This window comes from Phoca vitulina, unplaced genomic scaffold (assembly GCF_004348235.1).
Source record: "Phoca vitulina isolate PV1807 unplaced genomic scaffold, GSC_HSeal_1.0 scaffold11, whole genome shotgun sequence".
Lineage (NCBI taxonomy): Eukaryota > Metazoa > Chordata > Mammalia > Carnivora > Phocidae > Phoca > Phoca vitulina.
In genome coordinates this window covers 17,155,514-17,174,197 of record NW_022589714.1, presented here as the reverse complement: position 1 = coordinate 17,174,197, position 18,684 = coordinate 17,155,514, and the positions used below count along the sequence as shown (strand labels likewise).

Sequence of the window (18,684 nt, the reverse complement as noted above, 5' to 3'; positions counted from 1 at the left end):
TTAATCCTTTTCCAAGTTTCATTTTCCCATTTTATTTTATCTATTTAAAATCCACTTAAATACCACCAAGGAACCATTATGGACCTCTTAGTAGATATTTATTTAGCTATCTGGCTCCCAGATGAGGAAGGAGACTGAATGCTTGTGGAAAAAAGGCATACTTAAGATATATAGAACTACCCTAAAATCATTATTCAAAGGGCTATGGTTTTGTGTTACAAATAAAAAGCAGAAAAATTGTGAGTTGTAAAAAATCTCTGGCAATAATCTTTACAAATACCATTTATCTCTCTCTACTACCAAATTGCATTTTTTACTCTGGACATTTAGACTGTAGATAACCATTACCTGACAACTATTTGTTATTCTTCTACAACATTGAAATGTGGCAAGGAGATGTGTGTGAGGGGTTCAAACTTGAAATACTCATCACATTTGTGTGCCTCTTGCTAAAACTCGAATGACAATGAAATAATTTATTTGCTCAAAACAAGGTACCTCACAGATACCATAGATTTTTGAAATGATGAATTGAAACTCCTAAGAAGAAATTTCACAAATAAATGTGTAACTTGGGTAGCGCCAGGTGCCATGACTAATGGCATATGGAATTCTTAGCATAGCTCCTAACCCACTGTAGGCACTCAGAAATTTTAATGGATATTATTCCCTGTTATTTTTCTGTTTTGTGATTGTATAGTTTTCCTATCTAAATATGTTTAAATTCATCTTGTTTTGCTGAATTGCTTTTTTGAATTAAGACAAATTTTAGTTACATGTTCTCTCTGACTTGTGTGTTATTGCTGACTAAGCAGTCTCTCTCATCCCATTCAAGTCCGTGATTGTTCAGATAGAGAGACCACACTCAGCCAGGCTTGGAACAGAGCCAGGAGTTCAGACCAGTGGTTCTTGGTCGGGCTGGCAGGCACAAAAGTTAGCTGTGAGGGGTACTGGGAACTATTTATTAATGAAATTGAACTAAAAGCTGTAAACAGTTTCCTCTTTAGGATAACTTTATGATAGTTCCAGGGTTACCCCCACAATACTATCATTCTCACTCCCTTTTAGGCCAATAGTCTTTCTTTCATGGAAAAGAAATGGGTGAGACTTCTATTTGTGAACCTGGAGCCCATGGGGATGTGTTCCACACAGAAGCACTCTCATGAGTACCAGAAGAACAAAACAGGTTGAATTTGCTGATCTGCACTATGTTTCTTCCCTCACTAGAGAAAATTAGATATTATTTAACTTTTTTTGATGTTCTCCTTATTTGCTGTAGGTTATCATTCCCAGGTGAGCTTTTGTTGCTGTTATCATTGTTTCATTTTTGTTTTCTTAATTCACTGTAAATCTGAAAGACTAAGTCCTCTGAGCAGGCTTCAGATGTATTTACCTAAATAGCTTGCACAGCTGGGTTAGTGAGAATAAGTCACAGACTTTGCCCTACCCAGATCTGCTCAGGGTGCTTACTGAGGGAAGCTGGATGATCAAGCAGAAGCAAAAAGAGGTCCCTCTATGCTTGCACTCAACAAGCAAAAGAGGAAACTGCCTGCTTACTTTTGCTTTTTGAGACGTGGTAATCCTTGTCACTAGTGAAAACAAACTCTTAGTGGATGATGGTTGGGAGGAAAGAACTCCCTCAGACATTCTCCACTACTCCAGGCACAAGCGGGAGTGGGGAAGTTTTAAGCAGAAGTTTCTGCCTCTAAGGAGATGAATTAGGAATAGGAGAAGAGGTTGAGAGAGGATTTTCACTCTCCAAAACCTTTCCAAAATGAATCTCACTGAACATTATCCTGCAATAATCTTTTTTGGAGAAAATGGAAATGGCAGTTAGGGACAAATGAAAGGTGACATTTTGGGCACAAATCTCCTACTTGTTTGTTTCATGCCATCCCTCTCTATCTTCCCAACAACGTTGCTTTCTCACTAGATTCTGTCCTCCCCCTCCCCCACCTCTTCCACAGCTCTCTCCCTGTACCTTGAACTTCTGTATTTTCCCAGGGCCAATTCCCTCACCTAGAATCTTGCCCATAACTATGAAAAAGACCGTCTTCCCTCATTACTCCTCTTTTTTAAAATCAGCTTTGGTTTCCATTTGCACTACTTGACTACATCCTCTCTCCCCACTTTCATATCACCCCTTGTCGCATTGATCCACCATAATTCTACTCGTGCCCCATCTCTTTGTACTCCTGGAGAATTCAAAACATGATTTCAGGGCTCATCCTTGATACCTCTGCTACATATTAATTGCTTACTAGATGGGTTTCCCCGCTCTGGGGAATGAACAGAAATTCTCTCTTGCAGGTTTAGTGGTAGGAAATTTCTGGTACTTTTGAGTTTTCTAAAGTTGTATTGTTTTGCAGGTAGCAGATGGCTTTTAGAGAACGTACACAGGTTAGTAAGTAGAAGAATGTAAATGGGACAGTGTGTGGGGGATGTTAGCAGATACAAATCCATAGATATGCATAATATCTCAAGAATTGGTGAATGGAAAAAGAAATTAATTATGTTAACAGAAGACAGTAGCTTGGATAAAAAGGGGTTAATTGGTCATATTGCCAAAATGTTGGAAATAATATTAGGAAACAAAATTAGCCTATTAGCATTTTGGAGACATTAAGGGCTAATAAATGGAGTAGGTTTGAATAATTCAGAAGACCTGGACTTGATGTTTTACCTATCATTTTTTTTTATCATTCTTTGAAAAATCCGTTTTTCTAAAATTTAGAATCACTCATTAATCTCTAGTGAATCTTCATCTTGTTATCACCTTTATTTTAGAATCCTATACTTTTTTTGTCTGATTTTGTGAATAACTTCCTGGCCTCTTCAGGGGAGGTTTAGCAACCCTCATCAGTCATTGTGAAAAATGGCCAGCTGGCTTCCCTTTTCATATAATTAGGAACCCACTTCGCCTGTCCTCCACATCTTTTTTAAAATAAAAATTACTCTAATGTAGTTTCTGAGGGTTCCCTGAATGCACATCAGAGGTATAACAGGCCCTGATGATTTGTGATTAGTACATCTGGGTTTTCAAAATACCAACATTCACTCTCCTTCTGGTGTAGAATTTTTACTATTCCATCTTCATCTTATGGGTAACAGTCATCATATTCATTTGTTCATGGTTAAATTGACATGAATATGCAATTTTTAAAAATTCACTTTTTGAAGTAATATTTTTCAGCTTTTTCTCTTTTAGTATTTGTGAGTGGAAATGAGATCACTTTTGAAGCCCTTCTTTGGAAAATATATTTGAAGAGATTTTTATCAATTGTATTGTCTTAAAAATGTATTTTAAAAAATCTTTTTAGCTTTCTTGATTCTTTTTCTTATATAAGGTTTTACTATATGCAGATGGTCTTTCATTTCACATTTCATAGTGTTGCCATTGGTCTTAAGATCACTCTGCATTTCTAATTTAACCAACCTGACCCTCTGTGTAAATTTCAGGAGGCTGCTTGCAGTGGTGGAAAGGACATCGACTTTGATGCCAAAGAGACCTTGATAAAAATCTTGGCTTCTTAAAATATCAATATTTGCCATTACTATTGGAAAAATAATCTCTTAGATGTGTAGTTTCTTCATCTGTCAAATGGGACAATCATATCTCCTTTCAGGGTAGTATCTTGAAGATTGAATAAGATATGCTATGTACATTTGGTACATAATAGGTATTAAATGAACAAAAGAACTCCTTATATTCCTACATGTTTAGAAAAATCAGAAGAAAAAGGGATTTTCTCTCTTTACTATTAATGAATTGCCTCACATAACATTATTTTAAAGTTTTATTTGATAAAAAATATCAGTACACTGTATGTTAAATATATCTTGCTGGTTCAACCAATGACTTGACATTAAAGAGTCTTTTCCACTAAATAAGTCATATGCTGGGAAATATCCTTTTTCTTGTTCAGAAAGAGAATGAAACTTAGTCAAACCATATAAAAATACACTTAGTGAAGTTATTCAAGTCATAAAACTTGTTGGCTATAAATCAACTTGTATTTTTTAAATATTTTATAGAAATATGCTGTAATCTTGCAAAAAGTGTTACCTAGAATCTATTCTAAATCACTGTTTTAGAGTGTTAAAATTACTCAAACTTGAAATCTACAGCTTTTGCCCTTTTTATCTTATTCATTCATTTAACAAATATATATTAAGTGACTATTATGTCAGGCACTGTTCTAGGTTCTTGGCATATGTCAGTGAACCAAAGAGACCAAGATTCCTCCTCTTGAGCACTTCGTATTTCATCAGTGGGAGGCAGTAAACTTTAGTAAGTAGTAGAGCAAGGTAGAGTGCACTGGACATATAGAAGTATGGTGGCTATGGGAAAGCAGTTTATAGTGGTAAGTAAAATAATCAGAATGGGAACCTTCAAGAACTGATATTTGAGCAAAGTCTTGAAAGAGGTAAGGGAGTTAGTCATACCAATATCAGAAAAGAACATTCCGGACAGAGGGAAAAGTTGGTTGGTGAAAGGGATCCAAAGTAAGATCATGCCTGGTGTATTTGAGGAAAGCCAGCAAGGAAGCCAGTGTGGCTGGAGCAGAATGAGCAAGAAGGGAGGGAGAGAGTAGGGAGCAAGGAGTAGTAAGCAATGAACTCTAGAGTTATGGGAGGCCAGATTATATTCTGAGGACTCTGGCAATTTATTTGTGAGTAAACCTGGGAACCATTGCAGAATTTTGAGCACAGGAGTCATGATCTGATTTATCTTTCAGAAGAGTCACTCTGGCTGTTGAGTTGAGAATAGACTAGAGAAGGAGGGCAAGGGTAAATGCTGGGCAACCAGTTAAAGGTCTTGTGCGAATTCAAGTAAATGGTGATAATGTCTCAAGACAGGATGGCAATAATTGAGGAGGTAAAAAATGGTCAGACCCTGAACATATTTTGAAAGCAGAACCAATTTTATGAATTGGATGCAAGGTGTAAGAAAAGAAAAGTAAAGTCTAAAGTTATTGGCCTGAACAGCTAGAGAAATGTATTTGCAATCAGCCAAGATGGAGATGGCTGCTGGAAAATCCTTGTTTCTTTCTATCTCTCTCTCTCTCTCTCTATTTATCTATTTTTTTTTTTTTTTGAGGGAGAGAGAGAGCATGTGAGGGGGGGCACAGAGGGACATGGAGAGATTTCTAAGCAGACTCCAGCTGAGTAAGGAGCCTGATGTGGGGCTTGATCTCACCACCATGAGATCATGACCCAAGCCAAAAATCAAGCGTCGGATTCTCAACCAACTGAGCCACCCAGGCACCCCTCTATATATTGTTAATTAGTGACCTGCAAATCAGAAGATTGTGTATTTTTTAAATTTTTCATTTTCTCAATCTTATGTTATTTTAACTGTCTCTAAGCTTTTTTAGGACAAATGCAGACTAGTACAATAACACTTGGGGAGTAAATACAAATACACTTTTTTCCCAGACATTGTTTGAATGTACTTATCTCCAGTGATGATAGGAGAAATCTCAGTAAAATTCAAAAACCAAGAAATTGAGAACAGAAATGTAAACATGTCATATCTGTTTGACAGCTGAATGCACAGTAACTAGTTTCCTGACATTAGTCATGAAAGATAAAACAATTTAGGTAAAGTTCAAATTGAGATATAAAGTTTCATAAAATAGTGTTTTGTTTTGTTTTTTTGCAAGTGGGTCAAGAGGGGTGGGTAGTGATTACAGGAACCAAAATGGAAGCTCAAAAGAGAGAAAGTAATTATGTACATTGTGTTTTTTTTAAGGCATTTAGGATTTTAAACTCACATACTCTGAGTATCTGGAAGCACATTTAGTTCCTGTTCAGAGAGATGAAAAGTCTAACCATAACCTCATTGACAGGCTTGTGGCAGTTCGAGTTTCTCCAGTGTGTATGTGCAGGGAAGAGTAGAAGTGGTTGAGTGGGCAGTTGGCAGCCATTCATCGCATTGATTGCAGTCATTCATAAAATCCAGCAGTGCTGAGGGCGGAGTCAGGAGGAGCATTCCCCTGAGGTGGTTGCAGAATGTCTCATTTGCATAAATCTGCCGTGATGCTTGAGTGATGAGGGAATGCTCCCTTGCAGTTTGAAGACTGTTAAAAGTTCACGTAAATCCCTGAGGAATTAAAGATGTTGCAGAGAATAAGAGGTCAGACCCCTTGAACTCCTAGTCTCTTGATCCATAGTAATTCTGGGAAGTCAGCACTTTGGCAGGGTTTGTGGCCTCTTATGTCTGGCTGAAGGAATAAATCATATGTAGAGGAAGACACTTAAGAGCTACAACATACTGAAATATTGTTGTGTTTCTTAAAGTATGAGGGGTTTATATGATACAAGTTTAATGCATGGGAGATAATAGAAGGAACTGGTGCTAAACAATTTCTGCATATTAGAACTGTAAAAACTATTACAGCTTACCCCTCCGAACTGTGATATGCCAGACACAACACAATTCAGTTATGATTTTAAAGAAATGTTAACAAGCTAACAAAAATCTCAAGTGTATTATGTATTTTTTATATATCTTGTATATCTATCTGAGCATAAGGGTTTTTAAAAAATCTTTTCTTTCTTATATCTGGGAGAAATTTCAGCTAAAAAGAAGTCAAATTAGAAAATGTAGGAATACATATTACCATACTTTAGAGCCCCATCAAATTGGTTGAATAACTAACAATCTGAAACAAATAGGTTTTCCCCCCAAAACACAGATTCAGTAGCCAGCTGTATCACTGTGGCCTTGTGGTCAGAATATATGTTAGTATGAAAAATATGTTGTTTACCTGCTTTTTAAGAATTAATTAAAGTATATTAAGTATATTTTAAATTATATTTATTTTTATTTTTTAAAAATTTTTATTTATTTATTTGAGAGAGAGCAAGCGTGAGTGAGAGAGAGAGCAGAAGTGGAGAGGCAAAGGGACTGGGAAAAGCAGGATCCCTGCTGAGCAGGGAGCCTAATGTGGGGCTCAATCCCGGGACCCTGGGATCATGATCTGAGCTGAAGGCAGACTTAACAGACTGAGCCACCCAGGCGCCTAAAATTGTATTTAAGTTAATTGTAAATACTAAATTTTTTGATTGTTGATGTATTTTTTTCATTATCCAATATATAAAGTTCAGGTATTCAAATAAAGTTTTTATTTGAAAGATTCTATAGTTGTGCAGACAGAAGCATTATGTCAGCTGTTGTGCTTTTACACCAAAACCACTGGGTACTTGAGATTAGATGAGAGTTTTCTTACATAGATATGGTCTTTCACTCAGGGGAAAAAAAAGTTTTACTTAGGATCCTACCTTTAGTGCTGGCTGATAATCCACATTTATTAGAATAGAGTTACTTAAAAACATATCTAAGGAAAACTGTAATTAAAGCGGCTGATTTATTTTATTTTAAAGCTTTTTATAACTTCCTGAAACTTCAGGGAAAAAAAGAAATGAACTAAGACAGAAGGTTGCATATGGTTTCTCATAGATATAATTCTTCAAAATGTTTTCCAAAGTTGGTGATATTTCCGATATTTTAACGAACCAGTGCATGTAGATTAAATATGCTAAATGTACTATTTTTAGTTGAGTGGGAATTGCTAAAGATTTTCCAGTGCTATGAAATGTAACTTCCTGAGCATTGTACTTTGTCTAAGTTAGACTAACATTTCAGAGCTCAGAAATCCCAGGACATTATTTCTTCCTAACCAAGTGCCTTCTTGGTAATTCCCTTAACCCTGATGCCTGAATGGCTTTCTCCCTCCATAAAACTAGAACAAGAACAGAGGCTTTGTGGTTCCTGTGGATGTCTTTGACTCCTATCTCTTGACCAGTCCATTAAGAGTTTAGCATTAGTTCTTGACAAATGCCACCTTTCTTTACTTTTATCCTAGGAGGGAAGTATATCGAGGCTTTAAAATGGTACCATTTTCTTTTCTCGTCACGTTACATATTGATTTCTAAGTCTTACTTGACCTTGTTTGGAATGAGCAGTATGTGTGTGTGCACGTTTCTGTGCGTTGTGTCCACGTTTCCCTGTATCATTTCTTTCAGAAGTGGAGAATTTTGCCATGCAGCTTTTAACTCTGGGAAAACATTTTATCTGCCACTGCCTCACCAGTGATCCACTTCTGGAATAATATGACTGGCTTTAAATATTAGTAGTATAGTCAAACCTCCCAGAAGCCTCCAGGAGAGTTGTTAAGAACCAGATTCATGGTTGAGAATGCTGGGTCCTAAGGGGCTTTTCCATTTAACAAAGTCTAAGATGTGGGGTCTCAGCTTTGTAACCAAGGCTTCCCTATTCAAAGCAATATTTTTTAAAGCTTTTGAGGTGAAGGGATATCTGGCCATCCAAGTACAGCCTTAGATGGGGGTGTTTTCAAATTTCTGCCAATGAATCTCTTCAATGCTTGTATGCCCCGTTGACACAAGGGTGAGAGTATATTCTGCTGCCCTTTGGAGCTCTGTTAAATTGTCTATCCTCTGCATTTATTTAACCTGTAATGGAGGACTTAAGACACAAAGACCTTTTACTATGTTTTTTCACATTGTGGAGGTATCTTCCCTATTTATTTTATACATACACACACAAAAATACTTTACATATGAACATTTCTTTTTAAGTCTTTCTCTTTTCTTAACTTGAAGGGGATTTTGAACATGGAGAATGTCTTAAGGCTTGTTAGATCTCTTTCTGCATAAAGAAAAAAACCTATGTGGTAATGAATGGCAGGAAACAAGAGTCCGTATCTTTTAGTAAAATAACCAAAGCCACAAGAAATCCTGCCCATCTTTTAACATATCAACGCAGCAGCTGTTCGTATTTTTAAGCTTTCAGATGTCATCACATGGCGAGGCCAAAGCTTTCAGTAGCATTTCTTCTATGGGGAAAACTGCTGACAATTATTTTATTGGTGCTTAAAGGAAAATCAAATAGAGAGGCTAGCACAGATTTTATTTGGGTATAATTGAGCTCTTGGAAGTCTAAGTCAAAATATCCAACTCTAAGGGCTTTTCCAGGGCCTCCAGGTTAAGATCAAAGGGGCTTACAAAGATTTTCCATTAGACTGTGTTTTCAGTACCGTGTTTAATTTCCAGATGTGTTCTACCCTTTTTATAATTAATAGTGCGTTGTGCTGTCTATCATGCGCCCCAGGTGTGTTGTCAGGGACATGGCGAAGCCTGCTGCCTGCAAAACACCAAGAAATGCTGAAAACCAGCCCCACCAACCTTCACCGTGAGTATGGCATTAGTTTTATTGACTGAAAATGTCGTCTCTTACACAGATCACTGGTTACAGATTTATTAATTCACATTGCATGTGGGAGTAGATACTCTGACTGCTCGTGTATGTGTAATAAAAAGGCTACTATTGAATCAGATAAAATGATCTGGAAACATGAGCTCTGTATTAAGTATCTTTGTTAAATGAAGTTTCTAATGCCATATTGGAAGCCTAAAACTAATTAGAGGAAAGGGACACATTTTTAGGGCTCTAGGGAGGCAGAAATTCTGTACCTTTTGGATTTGGAATGTATGTGGGCTGCAACCCAAGACTTTAGGGAAGTAGGAAGGCAAGGTACAAAGAGGGGAGTGTGTAAGTAAGGGAAATGCAGAGGTAGTCCATTAAACACCCTCACCATATTACTTAAAGGTATGGACAATCCAAAAGAGCCGATTGCCCATGTAGTTTCATTTTTATTATTGCTACCTCAAGTGTTGATACTAGTGAAGAGTTAAATGACCAACACAAAGGGAAGCAGGAAGCAGAAAAGAAACCAAATAAGTAAATTCTAAGTTGTGAATGTGGATTTTGATGAGATAAAATGTCAATAGCTTTAAAACTCTGCAGAGTAACAGAATATATTCAATCTTCTGACTAGAATTATGCTCTTAGTAAGAAAAATTAAACATTCCCTTAAAATGTCTCTGCAGCAGCAATACTCTGCATAACCATTACAGCCAAGTAGTTACTACTGGGAAATGTCTCCTTCCAAGGTTTTTATTAAACACCTTTGAAGAAATGTGTCCTAAGAGTGATTTTCTGTAGATTTCTTTAGCTGAGAATTCTTTGAAGCAAACCAAAGTAAAGTGATAAAATTGTAAAAAGTGAGAAGAAAAGTAAATTTTTGTAATTCTTCTGCTGTGACATTTTTTTATAGGTGTTGGCAAAGACCAAAATTAAATAAAACATTTAAATCCTTATATTTTGTATATGATAGTCACAAATCATTTAAAAAATTATGTTTTAGGAAACAAAATTTTGGTAAATAATTTCAAGAGGCTTAATAGATCAGTTATAGATTTTATCTCAATAAGTATACTTGACTATCATCTTCTACATTTAATCAGTACTTTTCAAGGAATAAAAATAATTTTGATTTAAATGTAGTAAAAAATGACTTATAATTACATTGAAAAAAGTACAGAGTTGGAAGAAGTACTCTTAATGATGTTGCCATATTTTTTTTTCTATAAATGTTCCTGCTCTAAAGCCATTTTCCTGATAATTGAACTTTCCTTCATAATTCATGGAAAACTTATGATCCCCACTTCCTATCTTATGTTCTAGGCATTCTAAAACGTTTTATTTTATATTAGGATTGTATTAGGATTCAAGCTGTTTCTGGGAAAGTTCTTTGGGGAATTAATATTGATTTTAAAATGTTATATTCCACATATTGAGGTTCCATTTTAATTGGTCCCACTCATTCTAATGTGCATTTTAAATTAGAATTATTAGATATGGAACAGCAGTTGTCATCCTTCCCAATAAGACTTTAGATCACTTTTTTCCCTTTATTTTGTTTTTACTTTCCATAGACTTAAGAGTTGTAGAAATATGTTGTAATTTATCTTGCACCTAGTAGAAATTTCCTGGTGGCCCCTCTGAGTATAATAGCCAAGAGGAAGCAACTGTAGTTCCTTTGGAGCCCCTATTCTGACCACCTCTTTCCTCACCCAAACTTTTTGAATTAAAATAGTAAACCTCTCTTTAGGTGAATTGAAGTATTTAAAGTTTACAATTCATTCCTTATCCTGCTGATTCTCTATAGTGTGTTTGTAATTTGAGCTCTCCTTATCCACATATGTGCCTTTCTAGATTGATAAGAAAAGGTCAATAATAAATTGTGGGCTGGGGACTAAGGGTGGGTTTTAGCCTGCAGGTCAGCATTTTTAAATTTGTGAGTCACAACCTTTCAGTGGGTCTGAAAATCAATAAACCCTACTTTTTTGTTTTTTAATTTTGAATGGAATGGAAGAGATTAGAAAATCCAAGAATGTATCCCAGGTTAATATTGTGGGATGAATTTAGATTTCTGTGTATGGCAACTGGGTAAAAATATAAAATTCAATAAACACCATGTTTAGTTATAAGGATGCACTAATGGGTTTTAATTAGGAGAGTGGCTTAGTCAGATTTGCATTATATATATATGTGTGTGTAGGTATATAAAATATGTATTCCTTACTTTGACAGACGTGGGGAAAATGGAATAAGAATGTGATGTGGGCAAAACTAGGGACAAGAAAATCAATTAATAGACCATTGTAATAGTCCAAAGAAAGATGATAACGTCTTGACTTATAGGAGTAGCAGAGGGTGTGGGAAGGAAACATTTCAAAAGCTGAGTAAGGAGTCACATTGGCAATGCTTGATTGTCAGTTGAATATGATTTGTAAGGAAAAAGTTTAGGGAGACTATCATATAATTATTTGACAATTAAGGACCACTGACTGAAAAGTAGAATTAAAGAAGCAAACTAGGTCTAGGTAGGTAAGCAGTGAGGAGTTTGGATTTTGATATAGTGATTTTGTAGTACCTGTGCATTATCCTAGGGTACAGGACCAGGAAATAGTATATGAACCTGAAACACTCAGTTAACTGGGAAAGTAGATGACATCACCAAAAAATACAGAGTTAGAAAAAGATAACAGAGAGAGTCCTAGGCAAAAATCAATGCATAATGAATGGGTTAAGGAAAAGGATCCCCTGACTCAGCTGAGAAATAAGAATTTAAAAAGTAGAAGAACCAGAAGCCAAGGTACTAGAGGGCTCAAGGGGAATCTCCAATCATATCAAATGCAGCAGAAAATCAATAAATAACTTCAGAGATAAAAAATGTCCTTTGGATTTGGCCATATAGAAGTAATTGGTGGCATTTGTCCTAGCAGTTTTAATATATAAGTGGGTGGAAATACTCTATTTTGATAGGTGTGAGGAGGAATGAGTAGTCAGGAAAAGGAAATAGTGATTGTATATGACTTTTTAAAAAATGTTTGACTATGTGGGTGTGGAAAAGAGAGAGAGAGAGGTAGGTATACAGGAAGTAGGGTGACTACACTTATGTTACTTTGTACATTTTATCTTGCAAGTCTAGATTGATGGATACACATGTCAATATACTTTATATTTTTGATAACTGTGTGTATAAACTATCCAAATATTCTTTTTCAGCTATTATTAAAATGTCACTTAGTCATATTTTAGACATGCTGCATAAGTTGTCATCACTTAATCAAAGTAATAAATATATCAACAATAATGGTGGCATTCAACAAATTGAGTCTTATGCCTGCTATTCCTCAGGTATAACATGCATAGATAAATGAGACAGAATTCCTGTCTTAAGAGTTCTCTCTCAAGTGGGAGCTGACAGTTACATAATCAAATCAATTATAATACTTCATGATAAGTGCAATGTGTTAAAAAATGATTTATTCTGTCTGGGGTTCATGTGGTCAAAAGAAAGATTTACAGAGCCTGCAATAGTTAATAAGAGTTTTGAAAGATGAATAGTTCAGTAGGTAGGCAGTTTTGGAGTACAGTCTTCCAGAAGAAGAGAACAGTTACCCTGAGGTCCAAAACATCAGGTTATGCTGGGGTAATTTAAAACATGTGCTCATTGCTGGAGCCTGAGAACGTGTGTGTATGTGTAGTGGTGTGTTGTGTGGCTGTGTGCATGGGTAGGAGTTCATGTGTGTGGAGGTGAGTGTGGGCGTTGTATGTGAAAGAGAAAGACAGGAGGTAGAAAGTGCTGCATCAGACTCTCTGAAGAACAGGGCATTTGTCTAATTTGGAAAAAGTAAATAATTAATTGTGCCTTGTCTTAGGTTTTATTTTTAATACTCTATTTTGAAATTTGACACATCATTATGGGTTTTTGAGTTTTTCAAAGTGAGTATGGATTTAAAAAGTCTGAGAAACTCTTGTATATTCATCAATATCAGTCTTAGATGTAGCAGGGATAAGTAGGAGAGGTAGGAAGTAGGGCAGATTTGAGAAAATTTCCCAGGTAGTATAATTAGAGTATAGTGATTCATTAGATATAGTAATAAAGTAAAGATGAGGGGAGATAACTCACTTCAGTTCAAGAGATTAAGTGAATGTGATAAAATCAAGAAGAGAGTTAATTTAGGCAGGAAAGCAAGTTTAGATTTAGCAGTAGGTTTATGTATTAATGGCCAATCTCCAATTGAAACATTCAGAAGGTATTTGGCTATTCATATCTCAAACTCAGTAGAGGGTTAGTGAGATATACTCATTTGTGAGCAATTACTTTATAATAAAACCATTAGGACAAATGAAATAGCATGGGGAGAAAGTATAGAGTTAGAAGAAAAACTGGAAAAGGCAGTGTAGAGGGTATCATTTGTACTGCAACAAAGAGCAAAGGAATTAAGTAAATTATGCAAGATCATGCAAGAACAAACTTGTCCCAGTGTTCCTGGAACTATCCATGCTTTAGTACTGAAAGTTCCATGTCCTGGGAACCCAAAACCCCCCAGCCCAGTCCTGGAAAAATTGGGATGGATGATCACACTAGAACTGGTGAAGTTGGAATTTGAAAGTAAAAATCCAGAAAATGAATGTATAGCCAAAGAAAAAATATGCTTATACAATGTTTGTATTATTGTGGAAGGTGACATTATCAGGAATAAATTGAATCCATAGAGGTACATGTATCATTATTCAGTCTTTCTTGTTTTGCTTTGTTTTTGTTGGTGATTGCCTACTTTTTTAAATGAACATATAATTCATATGCCATATGTACAATTCACCTTCCAAAGAGTACAATTTGGTGTTTCTCACAAAATTGTGCAACTATCACTGCTATGTAATTTCAGAACATTTTGATTACCCCCAAAAGATACCTGCTATCCATTAGCAGTCATTCCCTTATTCTCCTCAAACCCAGTTCCTAGCAACCACTACTTTTTCTCTATGGATTTGCCTCTTCCGGACATTTCACATAAATGGAATCATCTGATATGTGGACCATTTATGTCTGGTTTTATCGTTTAGCATAATATTTCAAGATTTATCTGTGTTATACATCTATCAATACTTCATCACTTTTGTTGCCAAATAATACTCTTTTGTATGTATATACCACTTTTTTGTTTATCCATCTATCAGTTAAATGGACATTTGGATTGTTTCCAATATTTAAGCTATTGTGTAAAAAGCCATTTTTAACATTTATATACTTTTTTTGAGTGAACATATGTTTTCAGTTCTTTTGAGTATAAATGTATGAATGTAATTGCTGGGTCATTATAGTAACTGTATGTTTACATTTTTTAGGAACTGTCAAACTGTATTTCAAAGCAGCTGTACCATTTTATATTCCTACCATATGTAAAAGGATTCCAATTTCTCTACATCCTTGCCAACACTTGGGACTGTTAGTATTTTTTGCTATAGCCATTCTTGTGGGTTTGAAGTGTATGAATGGTTATTTTATTGTGGTTTTGATTTGATTTCTCTAATGAATAATGATGTTGAGCATCTTTTCATGTGCTCATTGGTTATTTATATTTGACCTCTTTGGAGAAATGTTGATCAAAATCTTTTGTCCATTTTTAACTGGGTTATTTGTCTTTATTGTTGAGTTGTAAGAGTTCTTTATACGTAATGGATACTATATCCTTGTCAGATAAATGATTTGCAAATATTTTCTCCTATATAGTGAGTTGTCTTTTCATTTTCTTGATAGTACCTTGAAGCACAAGTTTTTAGTTTTGATGAAGTCCAAGTGATCTGTTTTTCCTTTGGTTACTTGTGCTTTTGGTGTCATATCTAAGAAACTATGGTGAAATCCAAGGTCATAAAGATTTACCCCTAGATTTTCGTCCAAGAGTTTTATAGGTTTAGCTCTTATGTTTAGGTCTTTAATACATTTTGAGTTACTTTTTATATATGGTGTGAGGTAGGGGTCCAGTTTCATTTTTGCATGTTGGAATCTAGTTGTCAAAAAGTGGTAACAGCAGATGTCCTAGGAAGAAAGCCTTCAGTCTTTCCCCATTAAATATGATGTTAGTTGTGGGGTTCCAGTAGTTCTTTTCTTTTTTTATAAGATTTAGGAAGTTTCTTCCCATTTCTAGCATGTTGAGTGTTCATATCATAGAAGTATGTTGGATTTTCTCAAGTGCTTTTTCTGCATCTATTGAGATGGCAGTGCCCTTTTTGTCCTTTATTTTATTAACATGGTGTACTGCTTTTGTTGATTTTCATATGTTGACACAATCTCACATTCTTGGGATAAATCCCACTTGGTTATCCATTTAATATGTTTCTTTATTTACTATTATTTTTTGAGTATTTGTGTATATATATATTTATAAGTGGTATTGGTCTGTGGTTTTCCTGTGATTTCTTTGATTTTGGTATCAGGGTAATATTGGTCTCATAGAATGAATTTGAAAATATTCCCTACTATTCTATTTAGGAAGAGTTTGAAAAATTACTGTAAATTTTTTTTCAGATGTTTGGTAGAATTTACCAATGAAGCCATCAGCTTCTTTGTGGGAAGCTATTTGATTACTTAAATTCTGTTTTATTTGAACATTTATAATGGTTCTGTATAAATGTGTATGTTTATTTAGGTAAGTGTACTGCATATGAAATCCTCACATCTTTAGAAAAGCTCGTATACAAAAGTTAGTTCCATATAACTCTTGAACCCTTCATTATTTGGGGTTATTGACACTTGTGATTTATAGTTCCTAGAAAATAAATTTAACTCTGTTGTGTATGTGCATGTGTGTGTTCACATGTATGACCAATTTCAACATTTAAAAATTACCAATGTAACCTCAGAGTCTGGGTTCAGTATAGTTAGAGCCAATCAAAAAGAAAAGACCTTGTAGATACAAATTCTTTAATAATCTTGAGATTCTTTGATTTGGGTTTCTCTGATTACCTTTGGAAAAAAAATGAGAAATTGGTTTTGATATACAGTGTTTATTTTTACTTTTTAAAAATTTTGTTAGTTATGTTTTTAAGTCCTGTAATTAATTATCAGTTTCATTTATTTAACAAAAAATGAATTTAGGTTCCAGGTAAAAATGCAAATTATTATTAGTCTCAGGATTTTACTTTGCCATTCTGTCTTTATCCTTTCTATTTCTTCTTTTCTAGAAATGATCTCTCTGTGCAGTGGTAATGCACATCCTGGACTGGATCATTAAGTACCATCTGCATTTGAAGCTTTTGACATGGGCATGTGTGTCACACATACTCTTCTTTTCCCCTTCACAGCTTCAGATGAGTCAGCCTTGAATTGACAGGGAGGCTATCTCCAAATTTTTCTTTGAATAGGCATACTTTTTCAGATCTCAAGGGCATGGCTTTTTTCAGCAACAACAGTCTTTGTTCAGATTAATTATAACACAGGGACTTCTGAGGACCAGCAGGTTTGGGATCAGAATCAATTTAATCATGTAAATGTGGTAGCTTATATTTAAGCTAATTTTAAAATAGGCAGCCTTGAGAATCAAAAATTTAACTGAGAAAAATATATATTAATATATATATACACTTTTCCCATAATGTGTGAGAAATATACATATATCTTTATACTTGATTGTATGGTTTCTCATTTGAAATCACATCTATCATCAACATTGTATCTTTTTTTTATTTTATTTTATTTATTTATTTGACAGAGAGAGATAGCGAGAGCAGGAACACAAGCAGGGGGAGTGGGAGAGGGAGAAGCAGGCTTCGTGCAGAGCAGAGAGCCCAATGCGGGGCTCGATCCCAGGACGCTGGGATCATGCCCTGAGCTGAAGGCAGACGCTTAACGACTGAGCCACCCAGGTGCCCCAACATTGTATCTTATACTAGATAACAGATTAAGCAAAAGTGTGTCTCTGAAATTCTAAACGGTTGGACAGAGCACTGGTCACTATGTCACTGTACCTTTAAGCTCTGCATACCAGACATCTTTTCAGGATCTGTATACTAAATGCCCAGAACTCTATCTTGCTGTAGTAGTGATGGCAGAAGTTCCATGAATAATATAGAAAATTGATCAACCCACTGGCAGACTATCACCACCTCAGATACAACTCCATCATGAATACAATGATTCCTCTCAAAAACCTGGGAGAGGCTCTGTAAATACTGGAATCTAGCGTGCTTTTCCCTAGGTTTCCTGATCTTACCCCCTGTACTTCCTGAACCATGTGGTGTTCTCTGCTCCTAAAGTTTAGCAGATTTTATACTCACTCCTTTCCAAATTCCCTTAAATTCTGATCTTAGCTCAGGTATGGTCTACTCCTTCAGTGGGAACCTGTTAAATCAGCTTTGGATGAGAAGGTAGCATTGAGGAGAGGGGAAGTGAACTTCTCCAACTGGTAGAGATTATGTAGTAGGAGAAGCAGTTCACTGCTTGCTTTCCAATGAGTCAGGCTATTCATTCTTCCTTCAGCAAGTATTCATGTGGTCTGTACTGTGTGCAGAGCCCAGTGCCAGGCACTGGATATGATGATGGACAAAGCAGAGTACTTGTCCTTGTAGAAGTTAGAGTGTGGGAGGAAAGGAGCTAAACGACAAATGTAAATGATAAACTCTTCATTTTTAACAAAGGCCTAAACTGAGTGCCGTGTTAGAGAATTACACAGGGGAATCTATTTAGAAAGCATGTTCAAGAAAGGCTCTGAGAGGAGGTGATGTTTAAGGAGAGACTTGAAAGATGAGAATCAGCCCTGTGAAGGGTCAGCAGAAGGGAATTCCAGGTAGAGAGGATGGTATGTGCAGTGGATCTTAAATGGAAACCAGTGTAGTATGGTTGGGGTACTAAAAGAAGGCAGAGAAATGTGAGGAGGAGGGCAGTGGATAAGACTGATGGGATAAACAAGGGCTCCATCTTAGAGACCTCTCAGATCTTTGGATTCTATGTAAGACTACTGAGAAGCCCTTGAAGTAGTTCAAAGAAGGGAGAATCATGATCCAATGCAGTATGGCAAGTGGGTTGGATGAGGATGAAAGAACCGTAGGAGGCAGTTATAGTGGTTTAGGCAAAATATAATGGTGGCTTGGACTCTGCTGGTAGCAGTAGAGATGGAGCAAGTGGAGTTTAGTGATGTTTAGTGGAGTTTAGTGTAACTTAATGAAGTTTTGGAAGCAGTGAAAGAGAAGAGGAGGGGCAACTGGGTGGTTCAGTTGGTTGGGCGTCCAACTCTTTTTTTTTTTTTAATTTTATTTATTTATTTGACAGAGAGAGAGACACAGAGAGAGAGGGAACACAAGCAGGGGGAGAGGGAGAGGGAGAAGCAGGCTTCCCGCCGAGCAGGGAGCCCGATGTGGGGCTCGATCCCAGGACCCTGGGATCATGACCTGAGCTGAAGGCAGACACTTAACGACTGAGCCACCCAGGCGCCCCAAGGGCGTCCAGCTCTTGATTTTGGCTCAGG

At 36.0% G+C, this 18,684-nt stretch overlaps 1 protein-coding gene across 49 annotated transcripts in view; it reads left to right on the top strand.

The window, feature by feature from the left end:
• RIMS1 (regulating synaptic membrane exocytosis 1) overlaps positions 1-18,684 on the top strand; it is a 490,270-nt gene that overhangs the window by 74,524 nt on the left and 397,062 nt on the right. For all 49 annotated transcript variants that reach the window (XM_032409516.1, XM_032409510.1, XM_032409506.1 and 46 more), the window contains exon 2: positions 9,137-9,217. In XM_032409516.1, the coding sequence (XP_032265407.1) occupies positions 9,137-9,217 (81 nt within the window). The remainder of the gene's footprint in view (positions 1-9,136; positions 9,218-18,684) is intronic.